Genomic DNA, 27,526 nt, shown 5'->3' on the forward strand with positions numbered 1-27,526 from the left:
CAACTGCAGCATCGCCATACACTGCACTCAAACTCTTATGAATGTTCACAAAGTTTCTTTTTCCGCACACAAGAATTCAATAACAGCACGCTGCTTGTAATGTGAGTCGTATGTAGACGCCATTTTGACGCTGTACTACGGCTCTGCCATCCGCCAGAACGGTTCGAAACTTCACCGGCGCACAGAACAAACATCAAATGTGGAGCACCAACTAGGACGTTTGTCTATATATAATAACGGCTTTTTTAAAAAAGAAATATGGGGCATTATTTATTGAACCAAGTCTGAAGAAAAATTCAATACATTAGCTACATCTACATCTACATGGACAGTCTGCGAATCACATTTAAGTGCCTGGCAGAGGGTTCATCGAACCACCTTCACAATTCTCCATTATTCCGATCTCGTACAGCGCGCGGAAAAAATGAACACCTATATCTTTCCGTAAGAGCTCTGATTTCCCTTATTTTATCTTGGTGATCGTTCCTCTCTATGTAGGCCGGTGTCAACAAAATAGTTTCGCATTCGGAGGAGAAAGTTGGTGATTGGAATTTCGTGAAAAAATTCCGTCACAACGAAAAACGCCTTTCTTTTAATGATGTCCATCCCAAATCCTGTATCATTTCTGTGACACTCTCTCCCATATTTCGCGATAATACAAAACTTGCTGCCTTTATATGAACTTTTTCGATGTACTCCGCTAGTCCTATCTGGTAAGGATCCCACACCGCGCAGCGATATTCTAAAAGAGGACAGAAAAGCGTACTGTAGGCAGTCTCCTTAGTAGGTCTGTTACATTTTCTAAGTGTCCTGGCAATAAAGCGCAGTCTTTGGTTAGCCTTCCCCACAACATTTTCTGTGTGTTCCTTCCAATTGAAGTTGTTCGTAATTGTAATATCTAGGTATTTGGTTAAATTTACAGCTTTCAGATTAGACTGATTTATCGTGTAACCGAAGTTTAACGAGTTCCTTTTAGCACTCATGTGGATCACCTCACACTTTTCGTTATTCAGGGTCAACTGCCACTTTTCGCACCATTCAGATATTTTTTCTAAATCGTTTAGCAGTTTGCTTTGATCGTCTGATGACTTCATTAGTGGATAAACGACAGCGTCATCTGCAAACAAAATTTCGTATGCAGCAGCATATTATGTAATATGCACCAAGCGCAAAAACATAGCGACCCTTATTTTTTATTGCAAACTTTTTCGAATTTCGCGCAGTGTCTCACTTCCATGTAAATATCACAATAACTATGACCATTAACGGAATGACGGTTACATCATCCTGAAGATCAAATATAAAGCTATAAGTAACGCAAAAATGAATTTTATTACCGAATAGTTTCTGTAAAATAGATTGAGGAAGACTGCAGGGCTTGCGCCTCGATTCTGTAATCGCCGACCGGCCGAAAGGTGGCGAACAATGTCGATTTACCCTACCAAACAAACGAATGAACGCGCCCAGCGCTTTGGACGAAAATTGGCCACTGAGCATCAGCCACCTTACCCTGTGCAGACTATACAGGTGAGGACAGAGCTAAATATGAGTATGAACAAAAGTAAAAAGAATGTGATGTGATATAGTCGAATTAAATTAGATGGAGCTAAGAAATTAAATTAGGGAATGAAACACGAAAAGCAGTATATCAGTTTTGATATTTGGGCATCAAAATAATTGGTGATGGCGCAAGCAGAGAGGACATAAAATGCACACTGGCTATTGCTGGAAACAGCGTTTCTGAATGAGAAATTTCTTAACATCGAATATAAACATAAGTGACGGCGTATGTATGGAGTGCAGACTTGTGATGAACTTAAACATGGATGGTAAATAGTTTGGAAACTTTTGACATGTGGTGGCAAAGGTCCTGAGTTCGATTGTCGGTCGGGCACACAGTTTTAATCTGGCAGGAAGTTTCATATCAGCGCACACTCGGCTGCAGAGTGAAAATCTCATTCGGGAAACATCTCCCAGGCTGTGGCTAAGCCATGTCTCCGCAGTATCCTTTCGCTTCCCACGCCCGGGTTCCCGGGTTCGATTCCCGGCGGGGTCAGGGATTTTCTCTGCCTCGTGATGGCTGGGTGTTGTGTGCTGTCCTTAGGTTAGTTAGGTTTAAGTAGTTCTAAGTTCTAGGGGACTGATGACCATAGATGTTAAGTCCCATAGTGCTCAGAGCCATTTGAACCGCAGTATCCTTCCTTTTAGGTGTGCTAGTTCTGCAAGGTTCGTAGGAGAGCTTCTGTAAAGTTAGGAAGGTAGGAGACGATGTGCTGGCAGAAGTAAAGCTGTGAGGAGGGGGATGTGAGTCGTGCTTGGGTAGGTGAGTTGGTAGAGCACTTGTTTGCAAAAGGCAAAGCTCCCGAGTTCGAGTCTCGGTCCGGCACACAGTTTTAATCTGCCAGGAAGTTTCATTTTCGTCTTGTCTTGATGCATACTATTATCATCTGAAGTACTGAATAGTTTCTTCTTCAACACCCTGTATTTTTGGCTGAGTGGCACAGTCGGCTTCAGGCAGAGTAACAGACGATTTGACAATGAGGTTTGCTTTTTGCAGGGAGTAACGTCCGGGGGCTTAGTTGTGTAGGCAAGGGATGTGACACCAGGAGTTTGGCTAGATGTCCTGGAGGGTCACTGTTTATTCGGAAGTGTGGTACAGTCGCCGCTCCTGTTCCTTATTTATATAAAGGATACGCCCTCTAGTATTATGGGTAACTCTAAAATATTTCTGTTTGATGTTGAAACTAGGTTGGTAGTAAAGGATGTAGTGTGCAACATTGACTCGGTTTCAAATAGTGCAGTACATGATCTCAGTTCATGGCTTGTAGAAAATAAACTAACGTTAAACCACAGTAAGACTCAGTTTTTACAGTTTCTAACACACAATTCAGCAAAACCTGACGTTTCAGTTTCACAGAATGGGTTTATGATTAGCGAGACTGAACAGTTCAAATTTCTTGGTGTTCAGATAGATGCTAAGCTGTCGTAGAAAGCCCACGTTCTGGATCTTGTTCAAAGACATAATACTGCCATTTTAACCATTCGAGCGATATCAAAAGTGAGTGATACTTCGACACGTAAATTAGTCTACTTTACTTATTTTCATTCACTTATGTCGTATGGTATTATGTTTTGGGGTAACTCTTCCCATTCTAGAAGGATATTTTTGGCTCAGAAACGGGCGGTTCGGGCAATAAGTGGTGTGAGTTGACGAACCTCTTGTCGACCTCTGTTCACGAGTCTGGGTATTTTGACATTGGCCTCTCAATATGTATATTCCTTATCGTCGTTGCTTGTTACCAGTATTAGTTTATTCCCAAGAATAAGCAGCTTTCACTCGGTTAATGTTGGAACACGTGAGGCAATACTGACCCTACGACTTATCTTAGAAGAAAGATTAAGGAAAGGCAGAACTACGTTTCTAGCATTTGTAGACTTAGAGAAAGCTTTTGACAATGTTGACTGGAATACTCTCTTTCAAATTCTGAAGCTGGCAGGAGTAAAGCACAGGGAGCGAAAGGCTATTTACAATTTCTACAGAAAGCAGATGGCAGCTATAAGAATCGAGGGACATGAAAGGGAAGCAGTGGTTGGGAAGGGAGTGAGACAGGGTTGTAGCCTCTCCCCGATGCTATTCAATCTGTATATTGAGCAAGCAGTAAAGGAAACAAAAGAAAAGCTCGGAATAGGTATTAAAATCCATGGAGAAGAAATAACAACTTTGAGGTTCGCCGATGACAATGTAATTCTGTCAGAGACAGCAAAGGACTTGGAAGAGCAGTTGAACAGAATGGACAGTGTCTCGAAAGGAAGGTATAAGATGAACATCAACAAAAGCAAAACGAGGATAATGGAACGTAGTCGAATTAAGTCGGGTGATGCTGAGGGAATTAGATTAGGAAATGAGACACTTAAAGCAGTAAATGAGTTTTGCTATTTGGGGAGCAAAATTACTGATGATGGTCGAAGTAGAGAGGATATAAAAAGTAGACTGGCAATGGCAAGGAAAGCGTTTCTGAAGAAGAGAAATTTGTTAACATCGAGTATAGATTTAAGTGTCAGGAAGTCGTTTCTGAAAGTATTTGTATGGAGTGTAGCCGCGTATGGAAGTGAGATATTGAATAGAATTGGGGAGAAGAAGAGTTTGAGGCACAACTTGACTAGAAGAAGGGATCGGTTGGTAGGACATGTTCTGATGCATCAAGGGATCACCAATTTAATACTGGTGGGCAGCGTGGAGGATAAAAATCGTAGAGGGGGACCAAGATATGAATACACTAAACAGATTCAGAAGGATGTAGGTTGCAGTAGGTGCTGGGAGATGAAGAAGCTTGCACAGGATAGAGTAGCATGGAGAGCTGCTTCAAACCAGTCCCAGGACTGAAGACCACAACAACACAACAACACAACAACTCGGTTAATACTCGGCAGAAGTCAAACCTCCATTTCTATCGGACTTCCTTAACTCTTGTGCAAAAAGGAGTGCAGTATACTGCTGCATCCATTTTCAATAAGCTGCCACTCGAATTCAAAAATCTCAGCAGTAATGCACGCGCTTTGAAATCGAAACGGAAGAGTTTCCTCATGGGTCACTCCTATTCTGTAGAGGAGTTCCTTGAAAAATTAAGCTGATTCTTATTTTATTGCTGATAGCGTTTACTTAAACTTACGGAGTGACTTGTTTTCAGGTTCATGAACATTTATTTTTATCTGTTTATTACGTTTATGTTGTAAGTTCATGTACTGACACGTTCCATGACCTTGGAGATTTGCTCCTCAATTTGGTCCTACGGAACTTGACGTGTACATAAAAATAAATAAATAATAAAACTTACCGAGCGAGGTGGCACAGTGATTAGCACGCTCGCCTCGCATTCGAGAGGACGACGGTTCATATCCGCGGGCGGCCACCCTGATTTAGGTTTCCCATGTCGCTTGAGGCAAATTCCAGAATTTAAAAACTTTGAACACAGCTGCTAAGGTTCGGTGACCGTGTCAGTATTACATTAGAACAAATAAGCCCTCGGTCACAAATATTGTGATGTCACCACCAGACACCACACTTGCTGGGTGGTAGCCTTTAAATCGGCCGCGGTCCGTAGTATACGTCGGACCCGCGTGTCGCCACTATCAGTGATTGCAGACCGAGCGCCGCCACACGGCAGGTCTAGAGAGATTTCCTAGCACTCGCCCCAGTTGTACAGCCGACTTTGCTAGCGATGGTTCACTGACAAATTACGCTCTCATTTGCCGAGACGATAGTTAGCATAGCTTTCAGCTATGTCATTTGCTACGACCTAGCAAGGCGCCATTATCAATTGCTATTTATCTTGTGATGCATGTACTGTCAGACCGATGTTCACCAATTATGGATTAAAGTTAAGTATTCCAGCAGCTATGTACCTTTTTTGCTAGACTCAATTCCTTGTCATTTTCCAGACCTCACGCCATCCTGCGTGAGCTTAAACGCGTGCCCTTCGGCCTCCCGTCCTAGTGGATTGGCTATCTTTCCAGTCCACAAAAAATATTAAGCCAAAACTGACCAGGTTCCGACGCTACTATGAGCGTCGTCTTCAGAATTAGACTAACTGTTCTAAGACATATTAGGTATATAATACATTAATAAAATTAAAGTTTGTACTGATTGGAAAAGATGCAGTACTTACAAGTCACATATTAAAAAAGAAAAGAAACATATACTGACCAAATCGTGCCTGCTTCCTCTTTTCATCCACAGTCTCAAACAATGGACTTTTTTCACTCCGCCGTCCACCGAGCCACCTCCATACCACTTTCAACAATAAAGTTAAATGAGGAGGTTAATTTACTTAAAACCATAGCAGTCAATAATGAATGTACGCCTAACATAGTGGGCGATATCCTAAAAAAGAAAACTGCAAGAACTACCACGCTCAACACCTCATGCACTGAAATTAACCCAAAAAAACGTTTTTCTATCCCTTTCATAGGACCCATTTCCTATCAGACTCAGCGCATGCTTCACTACATATAAAACTGCAATGTTACCTTCTCTACTAATAATAATCTAAAGAGAAATTTCATTCATAATTTGAAATCCATTCGCTCCCCTACAGAAAGTTCTGGCGTTTGTAAGATCATCTGCGATACCTGCTCCCCCTATTATATAGGGCAAACGATCATCTCTTAATTACTGGAGACGTTCCTAAAGCAAAGCCATAGGCGATAACAATATTCTGCATACCGAAAAGAAGGGGCGTAGGTTAGGTGTCTTAGAGGAATTTGAGATTTTCAAACATCTCTCTCGTCATGATGGCCCCATTCTCAACGAACAGCTGCAACTGCGAAATAAAAACTTTTTCGGCTGTATAAAGCCATTGCTTGATCTTTGATTCAGATTTCCTCATGCAGTTTACCGAAATGTTATTTTCCTGTCACATCTTTGCTGTTTTCTTGTATGTCATAACTAACGTTTTTTATGTTACAAAATGTACCTCTATTTAAAGCATATAAATATGTAACTTCATCCTATTATTATTAGTGCTTACGTTATGCCTCAATCAGCTGCATCACATTTTCATGTGTCTAATTTTGAATGCACAGTAGCCTAGTTGTTTCTGCGGCTACTAGATGGCGCTCGTAGCAACACCATGTTTACTTACCCACACTTTCTAAAGTGGGCACCTCAGTCTTGTTGCAACCCTTGTTCACTAAATTACGAGCAGCCCTTAGCGGCTCGCCGTCTCGCAACTATTTATGACGTCGCCTTTTCGGCTTACAAGGAGACGGCACAATCGTGGGGTCGGGGATTTGTCCGAAATTTTGTGTGGTGAAAGAGGACCTCTAACACCTCACATGGTTAAAATATTAGGACGCACTACCCAAAAAATGCCGGGAAAAAATCGACCGAAAGTTTCTTAGGTGCCTTATGAGTATAAAATGTTAGTCCATCGCCCAGCCGCGGTCTGTCCTAGATGTTTAGGGCTCTTACGCCAGAGGTCTCGGGTTCGATTCCTCCTCCAGCACTTCTTTTTTCATCTGTTTCATTTTCTTTTGTTATTCCACCAACTATGCAGAAAGTTTTCGAAACCTACATTATCTTAAACAAATGAGTTTCATTATTGAATAAAAATTATTTTCTTTTTTTTCCAATAACACAATTCATGGCGGTGGGTTTTCCATTTTTAATTGTAAATTGTATGAGAGGAAACATTGGGTTTTTAATCGGAATAACAAAGTCGATTGTCAAACATTTAGTTTTTATACATATAATAATTATAAACGAGGACTGCAGTGGTAATTATCGTAAAAACAAACAAAGCAATAATTTTTACGACATCTTGCGCAACATATAAAGGAGGATTTTTTTCAATCACAGGGCGTTTGCAATAAATCTGTACGAAAATGTTTTGAGTTTCAGGTAATTTTGAGGCAAACCAGGCATATTGAATCATGTCTCGGAATATTGGTGACGATAATTGACGGTGAATTATAGAATGAATTTTTATATAGACTTCCCGGGAATTAATTTCACGATTCTTCTGTAACAATGCGCTGCAATTTTGCAAGCAACAGAAGAAAAGTGCCGGAGGAGGAATCGAACCAGAGACCTCTGGCGTGAGGGTCCGAGCGTTAACCGTGTTTTTTTTCTTCCTTTATTAAAACAACCATATATGTACATAAGCACAAAAACAAAATAATAAAGTGCTGGAACCGTTTTAACACAATTGTATCCTACACTAGACTGAAGAACACATTTCAATATATTGCCATTTGTAAGCTTACAAAATAGAACAAAAATAGTAAACTGACAATAGCATCTTCAGTCCAGACAGAGACATAGAACCAAAACGCAAACATATATATATATATATATATAATTGACTGTCTTAACTAGAATGGCAGTTCTGTCATTTGATTCATAACCGTCCGAAACTCAAAGTCATTTGGAGCATACGAACGGATAACAAGAGATGCACAGGAAACATAAATTAATAATTAATGAAAACGTCATAATGAAGTTAATAACACCATTGAAAAGTCGGGAGCGGTCTTAGGAACAGGTGTAACCCCTTATTCGTTGTGTATTTTGTTCGCTACATAGTCTTGCATGTGATTTGTGTCCTTACCGGCATCGAGAATTACCCTACGCCTTGTTTTTCAAAAATTATGTCTAAGATGTTAGCAAACATCTTCCTGAAATTTGGGTAACGTTTCATCTTCCAACGTGCCGTTCTCATGTGAGCCCCGATACTAATGAGATTATCTTTACTGTGGATGATGATGTATGTCACAAACTTTAGGCCAGACGGCGGCTGGGCAATGGACTAACATTTTATACTCATAAGGCACCTAAGAAACTTTGGATCGATTTTTCCCGGGATTTTCCGGCTAGTGCGTCCGAATATTTTAACCACGTGAGGTGTTAGGGCTCCTCTTTCACCACACAAATTTTCGGACAAATCCCCGACCCCACGGTCGTGCCGTCTCGTTGTTAGATCTTTTTTAGTGTGTGACTTAAGTACTGCATCTTTTCCAGTAAGTACAAACTTCAATTTTATTAATGTATTATACAGGGTGATTCAAAAAGAATACCACAACTTTAAAAATGTGTATTTAATGAAAGAAACATAATATAACCTTTTGTTATACATAATTACAAAGAGTATTTAAAAAGGTTTCTTTTCACTCAAAAACAAGTTCAGAGATGTTCAATATGGCCCCCTCCAGACACTCGAGCAATATCAACCCGATACTCCAACTCGTTCCACACTCTCTGTAGCATATCAGGCGTAACAGTTTGGATAGCTGCTGTTATTTCTCGTTTCAAATCATCAATGGTGGCTGGGAGAGGTGGCCGAAACACCATATCCTTAACATACCCCCATAAGAAAAAATCGCAGGGGGTAAGATCAGGGCTTCTTGGAGGCCATTGATGAAGTGCTCTGTCACGGGCTGCCTGGCGGCCGATCCATCGCCTCGGGTAGTTGACGTTTAGGTAGTTACGGACAGATAAGTGCCAATGTGGTGGCGCTCCATCCTGCTGAAATATGAATTGTTGTGCTTCTTGTTCGAGCTGAGGGCACAGCCAATTCTCTAACATCTCCAGATACTGTAGTCCAGTTACAGTAGCACCTTGGAAGAAAAAGGGACCAAAAACTTGATTGGCTGAAATGGCACAGAAAACGTTCACCTTAGGCGAGTCACGTTCATACTGAGTTGTTTCCCGCGGATTCTCAGTGCCCCATATACAGACATTGTGACGGTTGACTTTCCCGTTAGTGTGGAAAGTTGCTTCATCACTAAACACAATCTTTGAAACGAAAGATTCATCTGTTTCCATTTGAGCAAGGATAAAATCACAGGATTCTTTTAATCTTATCAGCTGCAGACAGTGCTTGAACCAATTTCAGACGATAAGGTTTCATAACTAACCTTTTTCGTAGGACTTTCCATACAGTTGATTGTGGAATTTGCAGCTCTCTGCTAGCTCTGCGAGTCGATTTTCCTGGGCTGCGAACAAATGCTTGCTGGATGCGTGCTATATTTTCATCACTCGTTCTCGGCCGTCCAGAACTTCTCCCTTTGCACAAACACCCATTCTCTGTAAACTGTTTATATCAACGTTTAATACACCACCTATCAGGAGGTTTAACACCATACTTCGTTCGAAATGCACGCTGAACAACTGTCGTCGATTCACTTCTGCCGTACTCAATAACACAAAAAGCTTTCTGTTGAGCGGTCGCCATCTTAGCATCAACTGACGCTGACGCCTAGTCAACAGCGCGTCAAGCTAACAAATGTACAACCAAATGAAACTTTATAGCTCCCTTAATTCGCCGACAGATAGTGCTTAGCTCTGCCTTTTGTCGTTGCAGAGTTTTAAATTCCTAAAGTTGTGGTATTCTTTTTGAATCACCCTGTATACCTAATATGTCTTAGAACAGTTAGTCTAATTCTGAAGACAACGCTCATAGTAGCGTCGAAACCTTGTCAATTTTGACTTAACATTTGTGACCGAGGGCTTATTTGTTCTAATATAAATTCCAGAATTGTTCCTCTGAAAGGGCACGGCCGACTTCCTTCCCCACCCTTCCCTAATCCGACGCGACCGACGACCTCGCTGATCGGTCCCCTCCCTCGTATCGACCAACCGACCAAACAACAGCCGGCTTCTGGCACGGACACAGGTGAGCTCATGGTGAGACGTCCTTCGTTTTGGTGGGCAGTGACCATCGAGGGCGGCCGCGGCGAGCCCTTCCGGGGCTTCTTCGTGCAGGCGCGCGACGCGGCCACGGGGGCGTGGCTGGGCACGTGGGAGGAGCACCCGCCCTACACCAGCGGGCTGCCCGAGTGCGCCGCCATCACGCACGGCGACAACCGGGACAAGGCGCGCGTCACGCTCACGTGGCAGGCGCCGAGGGGTGCCAGCGACGGCGGTCAGGTCTACTTCACGTGAGTACCCGCACCACACACATAGTCTACACACTGGGACTGTTGACAGTTTTAAAAGTAGCGGGAGTCCCATACATCGATATTAAAAGTATCATTATCGGACCTCCAAATATCGCATCGCTATATCAACGAAAAAATATCGACTTACCGGCCTATAAAAATATCGGCTGCTCATTGTAAATATACTGCTACATCTGCATCTACATCCACATCCATACTCCGCAAGCCACCTGACGGTGTGTGGCGGAGGGTACCTTGAGTACCTCTATCGGTTCTCCCTTCTATTCCAGTCTCGTATTGTTCGTGGAAAGAAGGGTTGTCGGTATGCCTCTGTGTGGGCTCTAATCTCTCTGATTTTATCCTCGTGGTCTCTTCGCGAGATATACGTAGGAGGGAGCAATATACTGCTTGACTCTTCGGTGAAGGTATGTTCTCGAAACTTTGACAAAAGCCCGTACCGAGCTACTGAGCGTCTCTCCTGCAGAGTCTTCCACTGGAGTTTATCTATTATCTCCGTAACGCTTTCGCGATTACTAAATGATCCTGTAACGAAGCGCGCTGCTCTCCGTTGGATCTTCTCTATATCTTCTATCAACCCTATCTGGTGCGGATCCCACACTGCTGAGCAGTATTCAAGCAGTGGGCGAATAAGCGTACTGTAACCTACTTCCTTTGTTTTCGGATTCCATTTCCTTAGGATTCTTCCAATGAATCTCAGTCTGGCATCTGATTTACCGACGATCAACATTATATGATCATTCCATTTTGAATCACTCCTAATGCGTACTCCCAGATAATTTATGGTATTAACTGCCTCCAGTTGCTGACCTGCTATTTTGTAGCTAAATGATAAGGGATCTATCTTTCTGTGTATTCGCAGTACATTACACTTGTCTACATTGAGATTCAATTGCCATTCCCTGCACCATGCGTCAATTCGCTGCAGATCCTCTTGCATTTCAGTACAATTTTCCATTGTTACAACCTCTCGATACACCACAGCATCATCTGCAAAAAGCCTCAGTGAACTTCCGATGTCATCCACAAGGTCATTTATGTATATTGTGAATAGCAACGGTCCTATGACACTCCCCTGCGGCACACCTGAAATCACTCTTACTTCGGAAGACTTCTCTCCATTGAGAATGACATGCTGCGTCCTGTTATCTAGGAACTCCTCAATCCAATCACACAATTGGTCTGATAGTCCATATGCTCTTACTTTGTTCATTAAACGACTGTGGGGAACTGTATCGAACGCCTTGCGGAAGTCAAGAAACACGGCATCTACCTGGGAACCCGTGTCTATGGCCCTCTGAGTCTCATGGACGAATAGCGCGAGCTGGGTTTCACATGACTGTCTTTTTCGAAACCCATGCTGATTCCTACAGAGTAGATTTCTAGTCTCCAGAAAAGTCATTATACTCTAACACTGCTGGTGAAACTTCCTGGCGGATTAAAACTGTGTGCGCGACCGAGACTCGAACTCGTCACCATTGCTTTTCGCGGGCAAGCGCTCTACCAGAGACGAGATACTGGCAGGAGTAAAGCTGTGAGGACCGGGCGTAAGCCGTGCTTTGGTAGCTCAGATGGAACACCACTTGCCCGCGAAAGGCAAAGGTCCCGAGTTCGAGTCTCAGTCGGGCACACAGTTTTAATCTCCAAGGAAGTTTCATATCAGCGCACACTCCGCTGCAGAGTGAAAACCTGATTCTGCAATACTGCTGGTTTTAAGACTGTGTGTTTAAGTATTAAATATGCACATACCGGCCTATAAAAAAATCGGCTGCACATTGTAAATATACTGCTGGTTTTAAATCTGTGTGTTTAAGTATTGTCCTCGACTGTGAGTGTTCATCGGAGGTGAGGCTATCATCTGGAGTGCCGCAGGGAAGTGTGCTAGGTCCGCTGCTGTTTTCTATCTACATAAATGATCTTTTGGATAGGGTGGATAGCAATGTGCGGCTGTTTGCTGATGATGCTGTGGTGTACGGGAAGGTGTCGTCGTTGAGTGACTGTAGGAGGATACAAGATGACTTGGACAGGATTGGTGATTGGTGTAAAGAACAGCAGCTAACTCTAAATTTAGATAAATGTAAATTAGTGCAGGTGAATAGGAAAAAGAATCCTGTAATGTTTGAATACTCCATTAGTAGTGTAGCGCTTGACACAGTCAAGTTGATTAAATATTTGGGCATAACATTGCAGAGCGATATGAAGTGGGACAAGCATGTAATGGCAGTTGTGGGGAAGGCGGATAGTCTTCTTTGGTTCATTGGTAGAATTTTGGGAAGATGTGGTTCATCTGTAAAGGAGACCGCTTATAAAACACTAATACGACCTATTCTTGAGTACTGCTCGAGCGTTTGGGATCCCTGTCAGGTCGGATTGAGGGAGAACACAGAAGCAATTCAGAGGCGGGCTGCTAGATTTGTTACTGGTAGGTTTGATCATCACGCGAGTGTTGCGGAAATGCTTCAGTAACTCGGTTGGGAGTCTTTGGAGGAAAGGAGGCGTTCTTTTCGTGAATCGCTACTAAGGAAATTTAGAGAAACAGGATTTGAGGCTGACTGCAGTACAATTTTACTGCCGCCAACTTTCATTTCGCGGAAAGACCCCAAAGATAAGATAAGAGAGATTAGGGCTCGTACAGACGCATATAGGCAGACATGTTTCCCTCGTTCTCTTTGGGAGGGGAACAGGGAGAGAACATGTTAGTTGTGGTACGAGGTTCCCTCCGCCACGCACCGTATGGTGGATTGCGGAGTATTTATGCAGATTCTCCGTCCCCGGTAGCTGAGTGGCCAGCGCGACAGAATGCAATCCAAAGGGCCCAGGTTCGATTCCCCGCTGGGTCGAAGATTTTCTTCGCTCAGGGACTGGGTGTCGTGTTGTCCTAATCATCATCATTTCATCCCCATCGAAGCGCAAGTCGCCTAAGTGGCGTGAAATCGAAAGAGCTGCACCAGGCGAACGGTCTACCCGACGGGAGGCCCTAGTCACACGACATTTATTTATTTAGTATTGATTTATTATTAGATATTCTGTATATGGACAAGCTGCACTTAAGAGCCAAAGATCTAACAACAAAATAGTCGGCCCATGTGGCCGAGCGGTTCTAGGCTATTCAGTCCGGAACCGCGCGACCGCTACGGTCGCGGGTTCGAATCCTGCCTCGGGCATGAATGTGTATGATGTCCTTAGGTTAGTTAGGTTTAAGTAGTTCGAAGTTCTAGGGGACTGATGACCTCAGGTGTTAAGTCCCATAATGCTCAGAGCCATTTGAACCATTTTGCAAGTGTTTAAAGTCAGAAGAGTGTTCCTGTAGCAATTCTAGACTTGTGGGGTCTCGCATTGTCCTGCTGGAATTGCCCAAGTCTGTCGGAATGCACAATGGACATGAATGGATTCAGGTAATCGGACAGGATGTTTACAAACCCTCTACCAGCTTTAACAGTCCCCTGCTGACATGCAGGATCCATGCATTCACGAGGTTGTCTCCACACTCGTACAGGTCCATCTGCTCGATACATTTTGAAACGACCTCGACCGATCAGACAACATGTTTCCAGTCATCAACATTCCAATGTCGGTGTTGACGGGCCAGGGCGAGGCGTAAAGCCCTGAGCCGTGCAGTCGTCAACGGTGTACGAGTTGATCATCGTCTCCGAAAGCTCATATGGATGATGTTTCATTGAATGGTTCGCACGCTGACGCTTGTTGATGGCCCAGCATTGAAATCTACAGTAGTGTGCGGCGGGGTTGCACTTCTGTCACGTTCAACGACTCTCTTCAGTCATCGTTGGTCTCGTTCTTTCGGGATCTTTTTCCGGCCTCAGCGATATAGGACATTTGATGTTTTACCGGATTGCTGATATTCACGGTACACTCGAGAAATGGTCGTACAGGAAAGTCCGCACTTCATCGCCACCTCGGAGATGCTGTGTCCCATCGCTCGTGCGCCGACTGTAACACCACGTTCAAACTCAGTTAAATCTTGATAACCTGCCATTGCAGCAGCAGTAACTGATCTAACAACTGCGTCAGACACTTGTTGTCTTACATAGGCGTTGTCGCCCTCAGCGCCGTGTTCTGCCTATTTACATATCTCTGTATTTGAATATGCATGCCTTTACCGGTTTCTTTGGCACTTCATTGTTGCTGCCTGTTTATCCACCTTAGAGTAAGAATTGAAAGAAATAACACACATGTTCACGCTTGGCGATAACGAATTTCCTAACTGCATGTGCCGGCCGTTGTGGCCGAGCCGTTCTAGGCGCTACAGTCTGGAGCCGAACGACCGCTACGGTCGCAGGTTCGAATGCTGCCTCGGGCATGGATGTGTGTGATGTCATTAGGTTAGTTGGGTTTAAGTAGTTCTAAGTCTACGGCACTGATGACCTCAGATGTTAAGTCCCATAGTGCTCAGAGTCATTTGAACCATTTTTTGAACTAACTGCATATACATGGCACAATTATAGGCGTCCAATGGGTCCGTCGTTCAGTTTCGATACATATCGGATTTGCCTGGAAAAGTAACGCCAGCGACCTAGCAGTTGAAGTCTCAGAATAGCGTGGTGAAGCTAAGCGTTGCAGCTTGTGTTGGTGGCGTCAAGCGCCGATTACGTCAGCATATCCCCTCACACGTCTTCGCCCACCGGTAAAACGAATCTCGTCATTTAGATTTTTGTTTATCAACGTCAGCCACTATTTTTGAAGAGGGCCAATATGAAGAAATAGGATACTAGTTGAGTTAAAAATTGTTTATTAACAGAATTGCTGTTGTATACATCCACATCGGAAGATTTCTTATTCCCTTCACACCGCCAGCCGCAGTGCATTCGGACTTCTGTTTGCCGCCTATACTTGCTTCACACAATCAAAGAGGAAGACTGGACGTGATGGGAACAAAAAAAAAAAAAAAAAAAATAGTAAGACTCCTTCACACTGTGAAAGTAAAATTATGTTCAATTATTATGTCAAAAATCCGCCTCAGTTGCGAAACGTTACTGGTCTTCACCCAGGTTTCAGCTAGAGTTATGTAGCCTTCTTCAGAAGCATAAAATAAACTAATAAATGCCTGAATAAGGCACGGTCAAACATAAAAAGTTAAAGTGTTCCAACGTAGCGTCCGCGGCTAACCGACCGCTTTCCACGAAGTGGGGCCGGGGCTGTTCCTCAGCTGAGTACTTGAGTAGCTTGACACGGTACCACGGGACTTAAGCTTTTTATGTCTGACCGTGCCTTATTCTGGCATGTATTAGTTTATTTTATGCTTCTGAAGAAGGCTAGATTACTCTAGCTGAAACCTGGGTAAATACCAGTACCATTTCACAACTGAGGCGGATTTTTGGCGGATTATCACAGTTGCTGGACAGGTCTGGAACATGTTAAAAATTCCTAGATGTTCTATTATAATTTCAAGACAATATCTTCATATAGTTACCGAAAAAAATGTAAAATAAACATATCGGGGCTCGATATTGCAATTTAGATGTCGACATATTGGGAAGGGTTTTTATCGATATATATCAATATTTTAGTAAAAATTCGATATATTGATATTTTATCAAAAGCCCTACTCCACACCAGGTCTGCTTCACGTGAGCCCCGCTGACACTGCCTGTCGCACAGTTACTCTCCGCGGACGGGAAGTACCATTCGCTGCGCATCTTCCACCAAATAATCAAATTCTCTTCCCTCCTCTACAACTAAAGTCTTACTTACCATTCACTCCTCACCACCTCTGAGACTGTGCCGCTTGTAAGCTCTCTGCTGACAATCTGTTACCAAAATTTAATTAATTTTCGGCAATTGGACTGTTTTAATCGATAGCAGAGCGTTCCCTGTATTCACTTCTAGCAATGACCATAGTGTCATATTACGAGTCTGCACTACTGTCGACAGCAATAGTATTGTACTACTGGCCTGTAAAACAGTACCGTCAGTTTCGTACAGTCTCTCATCTGACATATCCAAGTCAGCTGTAAGGGCGAGGAGCGTACAGTATGCTCATGTAACACCTTTTATGTCCGCCAGTCTCCGTTCAAAAATGTGTGACGTCATGAAGTTTTTTTCCAGCTTCAGTCCCTGTAGTTTAATGAACTTACGATAGGTGGCAGCACTTCTAACAACCCTACCACAACAAAGGTAAAATTTAATTATGGTTGTAGTGTTGCTCACGCTACTAAATATTGCATTTTCGGGCAACAACAAAGTTACATTATGTGGCAGGCGTCATTAGAGCATAGTTAATACAGTCATTTCTTGAAATAATGGATAAACTAGGCACTCATCTTTTCGTGTTCCCCACGCTAGTCTCGTTGCGAACTCTTAGCTCAATCGCGACGAAAATCTAGGTAGTGATGATTCCAAGCTCGGATGCAAAGAGGCCTAGGTGTTATTCTGCGATATTCAAAAGTTTTATAGATGTGTTTCATAAACCATTCTTGAAGATTAAACTTTTGCAAGTTAGCACAGCACTCCGAATTTATGTTACACTTCTTTTTTATTACTTTTGTTGCAATACCACGTAGCTCACAAAACATCACTTCACAATATAAAACATACTTGAAAATATCTTCCTCACTTTTAAAGTTCACATTTTATAAACTGATTACAATTTGCGTCTTTTCAACATGCCGACCAAGACTTGACTCTCTAATAATCGCTTACGCGCCCAAAAATGAGAGTTACAAGTACGTCAAAGATCATAGCGACAAAAAGAAAGAATTCACGTAAGAATAATATCATTGCAATATAAACATATCGATGTATCAAAGTACCTCTACATTAATGAAATCTAATCTGAATGTTGTATCAGAAATATGTTAACCACTTTACAGAAACACAGTAGAATATTGCTGGTATCGAGAGGTTGAGGTAGCCGGCCGAAGTGGCCGTGCGGTTAAAGGCGCTGCAGTCTGGAACCGCAAGACCGCTACGGTCGCAGGTTCAAATCCTGCCTCGGGCATGGATGTTTGTGATGTCCTTAGGTTAGTTAGGTTTAACTAGTTCTAAGTTCTAGGGGACTAATGACCTCAGCAGTTGAGTCCCATAGTGCTCAGAGCCATTTGAACCATTTAGAGGTTGAGGTGAGGTGCCGTAATGGTTACGTACTTCAAGTACCATTACACACTGCACGTAGCCTTTAAAATGGCGTCTGTAATCCAGGTGCATTCCAAGCAGAGACAGCTGCCACTGAGTTTCTTTCGGCGGAAAACGGGGGGATGGCAGATATTCGTAGGCGCTTGTGGAATGTCTGTGGAGACCTGGCGGTGGACAAAAGCGAGGAGAGTCGTTGGGCCAGGCGTCTGTCATCACTGTAGTAAGGTCCCCATGTCCCGCCCGCCAGCTGGATGCAGCCTTCTCTGACAGCGGCCATGTTGGAACGTGCGGACACTCATTCGAGGTGATCGACGGATCACAATCAAACACCTCTCTGCACAACTGGTGCTGACTCTCTCGTCCACCAGTATTCTGAGACGTGTGCTCACTCGGTTCCTTGCAGCATAACAGAAGACTACAAACAGCAACAAAGGACCATCTATGTGGAACTGCTTGTGGTTTATGAGGCTGATCGTGACAGTTTTTTGTCGAATGTCGTCACAGGTGATTAAACATGGGTTCATCAGTTCGAACCGGAAACAAAACCTCAATCCATCGAGTGGCGCCACGCCACGTCTCCGCCAAAGACAACGTTTAAAGCCGCATCCTCAGCAGGTCTAGTCTAAATATAGATAAATGTAAATTAATGCGGATGAATAGGAAAAAGAATTCCGTAATGTTTGAATACTCCATTAGTAGTGTAGCGCTTGGCACAGTCACGTCGATTAAATATTTGGGCGTAACATTGCACAGCGATATAAAGTTGGACAAGCATGTAATGGCAGTTTTGGGGAAGGCGGATAGTCATCTTCGGCTCATTGGTAGAATTTTGGGAAGATGTGGTTCATCTGTAAAGGAGACCGCTTATAAAACGCTAATACGACCTATTCTTGAGTACTGCTCGAGCGTTTGGGATCCATATCAGGTCGGATTGAGGGAGGACATAGAAGCAATTCAGAGGCGGGCTGCTAGATTTGTTACTGGTAGGTTTGATCATCACGCGAGTGTTACGGAAATGCTTCAGGAACTCGGGTGGGAGTCTCTAGAGGAAAGGAGGCGTTCTTTTCGTGAATCTTTACTGAGGAAATTTAGAGAACCAGGATTTGAGGCTGACTGCAGTACAATTTTACTGCCGCCAACTTACATTTCGCAGAAAGACCACAAAGATGAGATAAGAGAAATTAGGGCACGTACAGAGGCATATAGATAGTCATTTTTCCCTCGTTCTGTTTGGGAGTGAACAGGGAGAGAAGATGCTAGTTGCGGTACGAGATGCCCTCCACCACGCACCGTATGGTGGATTGCGGAGAATGTATGTAGATGTAGAAGTCTGTGCACGCGAGACGAGCTCACTAAACTTCATTGGGATGTTCTTCCTCGTTCACCCTACAGCCCAGATCTCGCACCTGCCGGATTCCATGTCTTTGGTCCGACGAAGCATGCACTCCATGGGAAGCAGTACATGGATGATGAGATGATTCTTGATGCAGCAAAACGTTGCGTCCAATGTCGACCAGTAGAGCCGTGTCATGCTGGCTGGCATACAGACCGTCCCAGTAAGGTGGTGGAAGACCATCACACTGAACGGAGGCCGGCCGCGGTGGCCGAGCTGTCCCAGGCGCTTCAGTCCGGAACCGAGCGACTGCTACGGTCTCAAAAAAATGGCTCTGAGCACTATGGGACTCAACTGCTGTGGTCATCAGTCGCCTATAACTTAGAACTAATTAAACCTAACTAACCTAAGGACATCACACACATCCATGCCCGAGGCAGGATTCAGACCTCCGACCGTAGCGGTCGTTCGGCTCCAGACTGTAGCGCCTAGAACCGCACGGCCACTCCGGCCGGCGCTACGGTCTCAGGTTCGAATCCTGCCTCGGGCATGGATGTGTTTGATGTCCTTAGGTTAGTTAGCTTTAAGTAGTTCTAAGTTATACGGGACCGATGACCTTAGTCCTTAGCGCTCAGAGCCATTTGAACCATTTTTTTGAGACCGACCCATCGCTGAGTACCGCGCTTCCAGATGCCAGTGTGGCGGTGCTCCATCCTGTGTTGGTAATTGAAGTCGTTGGAATCGGTCTCCATCTGTGGGAAAGAAAACTTCTCAAGCATATCGAGATATGTGCTTCCTGTAACTGTTCTCGGCAAAGAAAAATGCACAAAACACACAAAATTTTGGAGAGTCCCTATCATGTTGTACAACTTCATATGGTTGTTCCGTGCCCCGTATTTTCACATTGTGACGGTTCACCTTTCCGTTTAAATGGAATGTTGCCTCGTCACAAAACATTAAAGAAAACTGTCGTCGTCCATCTTGTCAAGAACTGAATTCTAGAACTCCTCACGTTGTTGTTCGTCACCTTGACGAAGAGCTTGCAGTAGCTGAATTTTGTACGGTTTAATGTGCAAAAGTCGACGCAACACGCGTCAGACGGACATTGGGGGCATGTTGAGCTGTCGAGCTGCACGGCGAACGCATTTCTGCGGACTCCTTGTGAAACTACAGCGGATGCGTTCGACGTCTCTGTCAGACACTCGGGGACGGCCCGGCGATTTGCCTTCACACAAACAAACAAACTGTTTCTCGGAATTTCTCTGTGCTGTAGGAGGATCCACACCACACCTAGTACGAAAGTCACACTGAACAGTTATTAAGGATCCGCACTGCCCGAAACGTAGAACACAAGACGCTTTCTGTCGCGACACCATTTTTACTAGAACTGAAATGGGAGCACACAGCGGGAGCCATATAAGACTCTAGTGTTTGCTCTTTCCAACTGTATGTTGTTCACGCACATATCTCAAATAACATAATAGTTATGATTTTTTAAAAATCGGTTGACTCTTTTTGATAGACCCTGTAGTTTGGAAGTCATAGAGCGATTGGTGAACAGAGGGTGTGTCAGCGATGTTCCATTGCTTGGTTGCACAGGGCTCAACAAGAGGCAAGGTAGTTAACAGTACTAGTTACTCCCTTCCCTTAGCAGGGACAGACCCGCTAAATTCTTCGGACACACCAACACGTTTCTTGTGGACACCCCAAGTGTGGTACAGTATATTCATTCAGTTTGCTGTTATAATTTGTAATTAGCCGTAAATTCGTTATTTCACCTTCTATTAAATTTCAGATTTTGCTTAGTACTACATCTAAGTACTTATTTTCGTGGTTGTAGTTTGGTTGTATTTTATTAGTTTTTTGTTTAAAAGTAACTTTGATTACAAAGCCTTTGTCCATGAGTAGATGCTTCCAAGTGTAACTTAAGATCAACCAGCTGAGTCTTTCATTTTTTTGTTTATTCCTAAATTCAAATGCCTATTCGTTCAGGAAACTTTTAAGCTCTCATACATCAGTATTAGTGCGATTTTAATGTGTTAGTTGATGCTTTAGTCTCGATCTGGCACTGTAGTCGATCAAAGCTCATCCTAGGCACTTGACATGTTCACCAACAAAGGATAAAGACTGAAGAATGAACGAACACATTGATATCACACGGATTCTGACATGAAGAGTTTTAAAAGCTTGCTAAATAAACATGCATTTCAATTAAGGAGCATCTCATGGACAAATGCTACGAAATCAAGACGCCTTCACACGCGAAAAAGCATGAAATACAACTGAAAATATATCTACAACTCTGTTATTTAAAAGCCTACGAACATCAACATCGAAATGAGAGGAACTCCATCTTACGTGAAGTACGTATTTTGTCGCGTTAGTAAAGGCACATATTCTAGCAGAACAGGTAAAGTATCCTCTAAGAAAGCATGGTAAGTCTCTTCTCTCATCCTTGGTTCTACAATAAGAAGCGCTAACAAACAGTCATCAACAATATGTGCCTAAATGGAACTCTTTGTTGATGTCGTGATTACACAATTTCGTGAGGATTCTCGACAGTCCGCAATAAGGAATAGGAGTGGTTCCAAAATTGAACCTTGTGGGACTCCCTTCGTGATTTCTCCCTTGTCACTAAAATTATATTCCTCAATATGTGAGGGACATTTCCTGAAAATTTGGCCATGACTTTTTGTTACGCACTGTATATGAAGATGTAGGGTCGAAATGGATAGCTCTGTGTTGATGTCCGCGGAAGAAGCGTACAAACCTACCTCGCTCACAGAGATTTGTTTATACAAATAAACGTTAGCGATATTCCAGTGCCTAGAGCTCATCAAACCGATGGAAATAATGAGTGCGAAATGAGAGTCGAGGACAGAGAACGTCCGGAAACGGTGCGGCTTTGAAAGCAGAATGATGAGTTACTTAACAGCGTTGCAGACTAATGCTCGTTAGAAAATGACGTGAGCGCTTATAAACGGAGGCCGCTTTCTCCACATGCGTTCCGCTAGCCGGGAACAGAGCAGCCGCTCGGAGAGATTGCATAAGCAGAGATAATCGTGAGGCTAGTTTGCAGCAGATCGCCGGCTGCCAGACGTAATAATAATACCAGAAAAGCGCGCCCACAGAACGGAGAAAGTTGACTCCGTTAACGACGCCACAGATTCCGCACCGCGGAGGTAGTTACGCATCCTGCCGCCCGAGGCGCTAGACACAGAGTTGTTCAAGTAGTTTCCTCTGCAGCCGCGAAGAATGCGCTGGCCGTCGTGTCCGTTACACCACGTGGGACTGTGAACATAGTCGAATATGCTAGTTTTCTTTTGACTGTGGTTGTGAAATCATAAGTGTCAAAAAATGAGTTTCACATTGCTGTACGGCACCCGCATCATTCTAGCACACCCTACAGTAGATAATCCTAATTCACTTCACCCGAAACATGCATAACCAAAAATGTATTGTATTGTATTGTATATTTATTGGTCCTGTGAATCATACACTGTACAGGGGTACATAATGATATAGGACAAATCAAATAATTTGCAATAAAGTTTAACAGAAAAACTGTTGTATGGTTTTCAGTATATAGAATATAACTAACATATGGAATTAACATTTCACAATTAAATTTTACACGCACACATTTCATACTTTCGGCCTTGATTATACAGACACACACACACATATATGTAATAGACCACATATAATACACAGATAAATCTACATGTATACATTTCTTATTTTGGCCTTAATTGTATAAAATATTTAAATTTTTCACATATTTACATTGTAAATAAAAATTCATCAACACTACAGAAGCAATTCTGTAGCAAGTAGTCACTCACTGCAGTTTTGAATTTATGCATGCCAGTTATTGCCTTAATTTTTTAGGTAGTTTGTTATACGGTTTTTATTCCTGCTTGCAAGGGTCCTTTCCGTTTTAGTGTTGTATGTGAAAACTGCATATGTAAATCTTGATTATTCCTTGTGTTGTATGAATGGATGTTTTGGTTTTTTGGAGCAATCTTGCTATTTTCATCTACGATTTTCCTTATAAACATTATTGTTTGTAGGATATAGAGGCATGGTAGTGGAAGAATATGAAGCTTTTTAAATGAGGGTTTGCATGAAGATCGAGGTGCTGAGCCTTCCATGGCTCTTATAATTCTTTTTTGTGCAATAAAACAGCTTTGGCTGAGTGGTGAATTTCCCCAGTAAATTAAACCACATCTTAGTAGTGATTCTGCTTGGGCATAGTACACATTATTTATGGCTTGCATTGATGTGGATCAAGCAAGAATTTTTATACTATAACAAATGATATTAAATTTACTACATAGGTGTTGTGTGTGTTTCTGCTATCTTAGGTCATCTTGGATCCAAACTCCCAAAAATTTGGTGCTATTTACAATTTCAAGTCTTTTGCCTAACAGTTCTATGGTTGCAGTTAAAGGCTGTTTATTCTGCGCTGTTTGTAGATGCATTGTGTCTGTTTTATGTGTGTTTATTATTAAGTTGTTCATTGCGAACGATTCTGATACATGTGAAGTGCTCTTTTTTATTTCATTTTGGACCCCTTCTGGGGTCTTTCCTTTGATAGGTGTATTTGTATCATCGGCATATTTAATGTACTTATAGCTAGGGCTGGATGGTTCCAGGTCATTTACAAACAGCAAGAACAAGATTGGTCCCAGTACGGAACCCTGTGGCACACCGTATTTAACACACTGCAGTCGGCAAATGCAAAATTTGTGCTTGCCATTTGCCATATATATCATTACAGGATTTAGATTTTACGAAGAGTACTCCACGGCATTGGTCCCTTACCTACCTTGTATTTATCGTGAATCTCTCACCCATCACAAAGTACCAAGCGACTGGATAAAAGCGCAAGTGACTCCCATATATAAGAAGGGTAAAAGAACGGACCCGCATAATTATAAGCCGATATCCCTAACTTCGGTTTGCTGCAGAATCCTTGAACATATTCTCAACTCGACTATAAGAAACGTTCTTGAGAATGAGAGGCTTATGTCCACGAATCAGTATGCTTACGCTGGTGCGAAACACAGCTTGCCCTTTCCTCACATGATTACTGCGAACTATCGATGAAGGACAACAGGAAGACTCCATGTTTCTAGATTTCCGGAAGGTATTTGATACGGTGCCACATTGCAGACTGTTAACGAAGGTGGCTTTAAGACTTCCTGAATAGCAGAACCCAGTATGTTGTCCTCGACGGAAAGTCTTCATCAGAGACAAGGGTATCGACTGGAGTGCCCCAGGGAAAAGTGAAATCCGCTGTTCTCTATATTCATATATGATTTGGCGGACGAGGTAGGCAGCAATCTGCGGTTGTTTGCTGATGATGCCGTGGTGTGCGGTAAGGTGTGGAACTTGAATGACTTAGACAAAATTTCTAGTTGGTGTCGTGAATGGTAGCTCTGAATGTGGAAAAATGTAAATTAATGTGGATGAGTAGGGAGAACAAGTTGTTTAAATGTCTGGGCGTAACCCTGTAATGCGATAACAAATAGAACGAGCTTGTCAGAACTGTGATAGAGAAGGCAAATGGTCAACTTCGGTTTATTGAGACAATTGTAGAAAAGTGTGGTTCACTTGCAAAGGAGACCGCGTGTGATCTGTTCCTGGGTATTGCTCGAATGTTTGGGATCCGTACCAGATCGGATTAAAGGAAGACATCGAATCATTTCAGGGGTGGGCTGCTAGATTTATTACCAGTAGGTTCGAGGGTCATTCAATAATCAAAGTGACAAATTGGTCTGAAGAAAAAAGCGTTTACAAAACGATACTTTTTCTATTGTTCAACATAATCCTCTTGAAAATTTATGCACTTGTTCCAACGGGCTACAAACTTTTTTCTCCCGGCTGCAAAGAACTCTTTATCTTGATGTTTGAACCAATTTCCCAAAACTTTTTCACGTCCTCGTTGTCCTGGAACCTCTTCCCACGTAATGCCTCCTTCACGTCACCAAACAAATGGAAATCACTAGGTGCTAAATCAGGACTGGAAGGGAGATGAGGCAGTACTTCCCAGCCCATTTTGTAGATGGTTTCACTGCTTAGTTGAGCAATATGAGGACGTGCGTTGTCTTGCTGGAGAATCACACCTCTCCTCTGAGATCCATGACGTCTCTTTCTCATGGCTGGCTTGACCTTGTTTAAAAGCAAATCCGAGTAATGATGCCTGTTTATTGGACGCTGCTCTTCGAGATACTCACAAAAAAATTGGACCTTCAGCATCCCAAAAATCCGTCAACATGACTATTCCTGATGATGCTTTGGTTCTGAATTTTTTCTTGACAGGTGAGTTGGTGTTCTTCCACTCAGTGTTTTGTCTTTTTGATTCTGCCTCATAACAGTGAGCCCAACTTTCATCACAAGTTAAACTTTTGTTGAGGAAGTGGTCACCTTCTCTTTCATAACGTTTCTCTAGCTCTGTGCTCTCTCAACCTTGTTTCCTTGTGTAGCCGCATCAACACCTTTGGGACCCATCGTACACGTGTTTTGCGGTACTTCACCTTGTTACAGTTAGTGTTATGAACTGTACCAGTACTAACTTGAACTTTATCAACTATCATTTCCACAGTCACAGGGCAGTCGGCACGAATGATGCCATCAATTCGACTTTCAAATGAGGGAGTTGAAACTGCAACTGAACGGTGTTCGTCAGTCACTGAGTCGCGACCATTTTTGAACTGCTCTACCCACTTGTAAAAATATGCACGATTCATACAACCTTCACCGTAAACATTAGACATACCACAGTATATATTTACTGGTTTCGCGCCTTCAGCAAGTAAAAAAACGAATAACGGAGCGTTGTTCAACTAATGTGGATGTTTCAAGCGGACTCGCCACCTTCAAACGTATTTTTGAGCTTATAAACAATCTGTCATGCTGAAGATTAGATGGGTAGATCACATAACTAATGAGGAGGTATTGAACAGAATTGGGGAGAAGAGGAGTTTGTGGCACAACTTGACAAGAAGAAGGGATCGGTTGGTAGGGCATGTTCTGAGACATCGAGGGATCACCAATTTAGTATAGGAGGGCAGCGTGGAGGGTAAAAATCGTAGAGGGAGACCAAGAGATGAATACACTAAGCAGATTCAGAAGGATGTAGGTTGCAGTAGGTACTGGGGGATGAAGAAGCTTGCACAGGATAGAGTAGCACGGAGAGCTGCATCAAACCAGTCTCAGGACTGAAGACCACAACAACAATAACAATGTCTCTTTAATTACTGAATGAACCTCGTAAAAAGGATATAAGAAAGTGGTTAACAAAGGAACGCGTCCTATTCTCGGATAACGCGCTGAAACCTCTTCTATATGAGCTTTTTTGAAGAACCAACCCAAGGGCCGTGAAGTATTCCTTCTCTCTACGCGCAATTAAATCCAACAGAGAGTATCTGGTCTGTTGTGAAAGGGTGGGAAGCTTCTAGCAACGTTCTCTGGAACGTAACGTCTGTGAAACATTTGTGCGAGGAGAAATTTAATTAAGTGACTAGAGACGATAGGATTCCAGTGTGCGAACTCGTCAAAAAGCTTGGAGGGAGAATACATGCAGCAAGAAATCTCATTCGACGATGAAATAGATGAAATAATAATACGTTTAGAGGGCGTAGATAGTGACTGCGAAAGTGATTATGGCGATTCTCACTATGAAGACGACAGAGAACTTGAAGAAAAAGACAAAACCCATGGTATGCGATACTGATAATTTTACGCATATCTATGTCGTTTAACTTATTATGGAATAGGGCAGGGGAAAGTTGTCCATGATACTTGCAGTGAATGGCTTTTGTGCTAAATCGTTAGTTTCTGCTAGAACGGCATAAAATACGACCAGTTTAGTGAACCGTTGTCCTCTGCACCGTCCCGAACGACCCATGTCTGCTGTCGAGCGTCACTGTTATTGTGTGACGTCAGAACCTTTCTTTGTGGGCGATCGTGCGGTTGGTGTGCCAGTCACAATGAAGACTAACCGTAAACGCATTTTTCGTAGTTTTTCCAATATCATTAAAACAATAGACCATCTGAGTAAAGGTACTGGTTCCAGAATCAAATTTCCACTCTGCAGCGGAGTGTGCGGTAGTATGAAACTTCCTGACAGATTAAAACTGTGTGCCGGACCGACACTCGAACTCAGGACCTTTGCCTTTCGCGAGCAAGTGCTGTACCATCTGAGCTACCCAAGCACGACGCACGAGTCGTCCTTACAGCTGTAATTCTGCCAGGCTATGCTAAACTATGTTCCCGGAGTGCTAGTTGTGCAAGGTCTGCAGAAGGTGATCTGTGAACTTTGGAAGGTAGGAGACGAGGTCGAACAAAACGATGTACCTTCTCTTTACGTATTTTGCCTGTGTATGGGAGGCATTTTTGAAATTCGTGAAACGTAGCGCATTGCACTCTATGTGAGCTTAATACTTAAAATTTTGTGACAGGATTTTTATCAGTCTTATTCAATTTGTCCCGTGTTAAGAACGTTTTAACAATGACAAATAACATTCGCGACTGGAGGAAGGGCTGAATAGGTCGCAAATTTTTAATCCGTTTATTGCAGATCGATTTTATTTTCTGTTTCCACTACTAGTGGTTCAAATGGCTCTGAGCACTATGGGATTT

At 43.0% G+C, this 27,526-nt stretch overlaps 1 protein-coding gene across 1 annotated transcript in view; it reads left to right on the plus strand.

Annotated features, from left to right (window-relative positions):
• Window positions 1–27,526, plus strand: part of LOC124718862 (putative defense protein 3) — a 153,754-nt gene that overhangs the window by 30,044 nt on the left and 96,184 nt on the right. Inside the window, exon 3 of the mRNA XM_047244495.1 lies at window positions 10,212–10,437. Coding sequence (XP_047100451.1) covers window positions 10,212–10,437 — 226 coding nt within the window. The remainder of the gene's footprint in view (window positions 1–10,211; window positions 10,438–27,526) is intronic.

Source organism: Schistocerca piceifrons, chromosome 10, assembly GCF_021461385.2.
Source record: "Schistocerca piceifrons isolate TAMUIC-IGC-003096 chromosome 10, iqSchPice1.1, whole genome shotgun sequence".
In the NCBI taxonomy this organism is placed as follows: Eukaryota; Metazoa; Arthropoda; class Insecta; order Orthoptera; family Acrididae; genus Schistocerca; species Schistocerca piceifrons.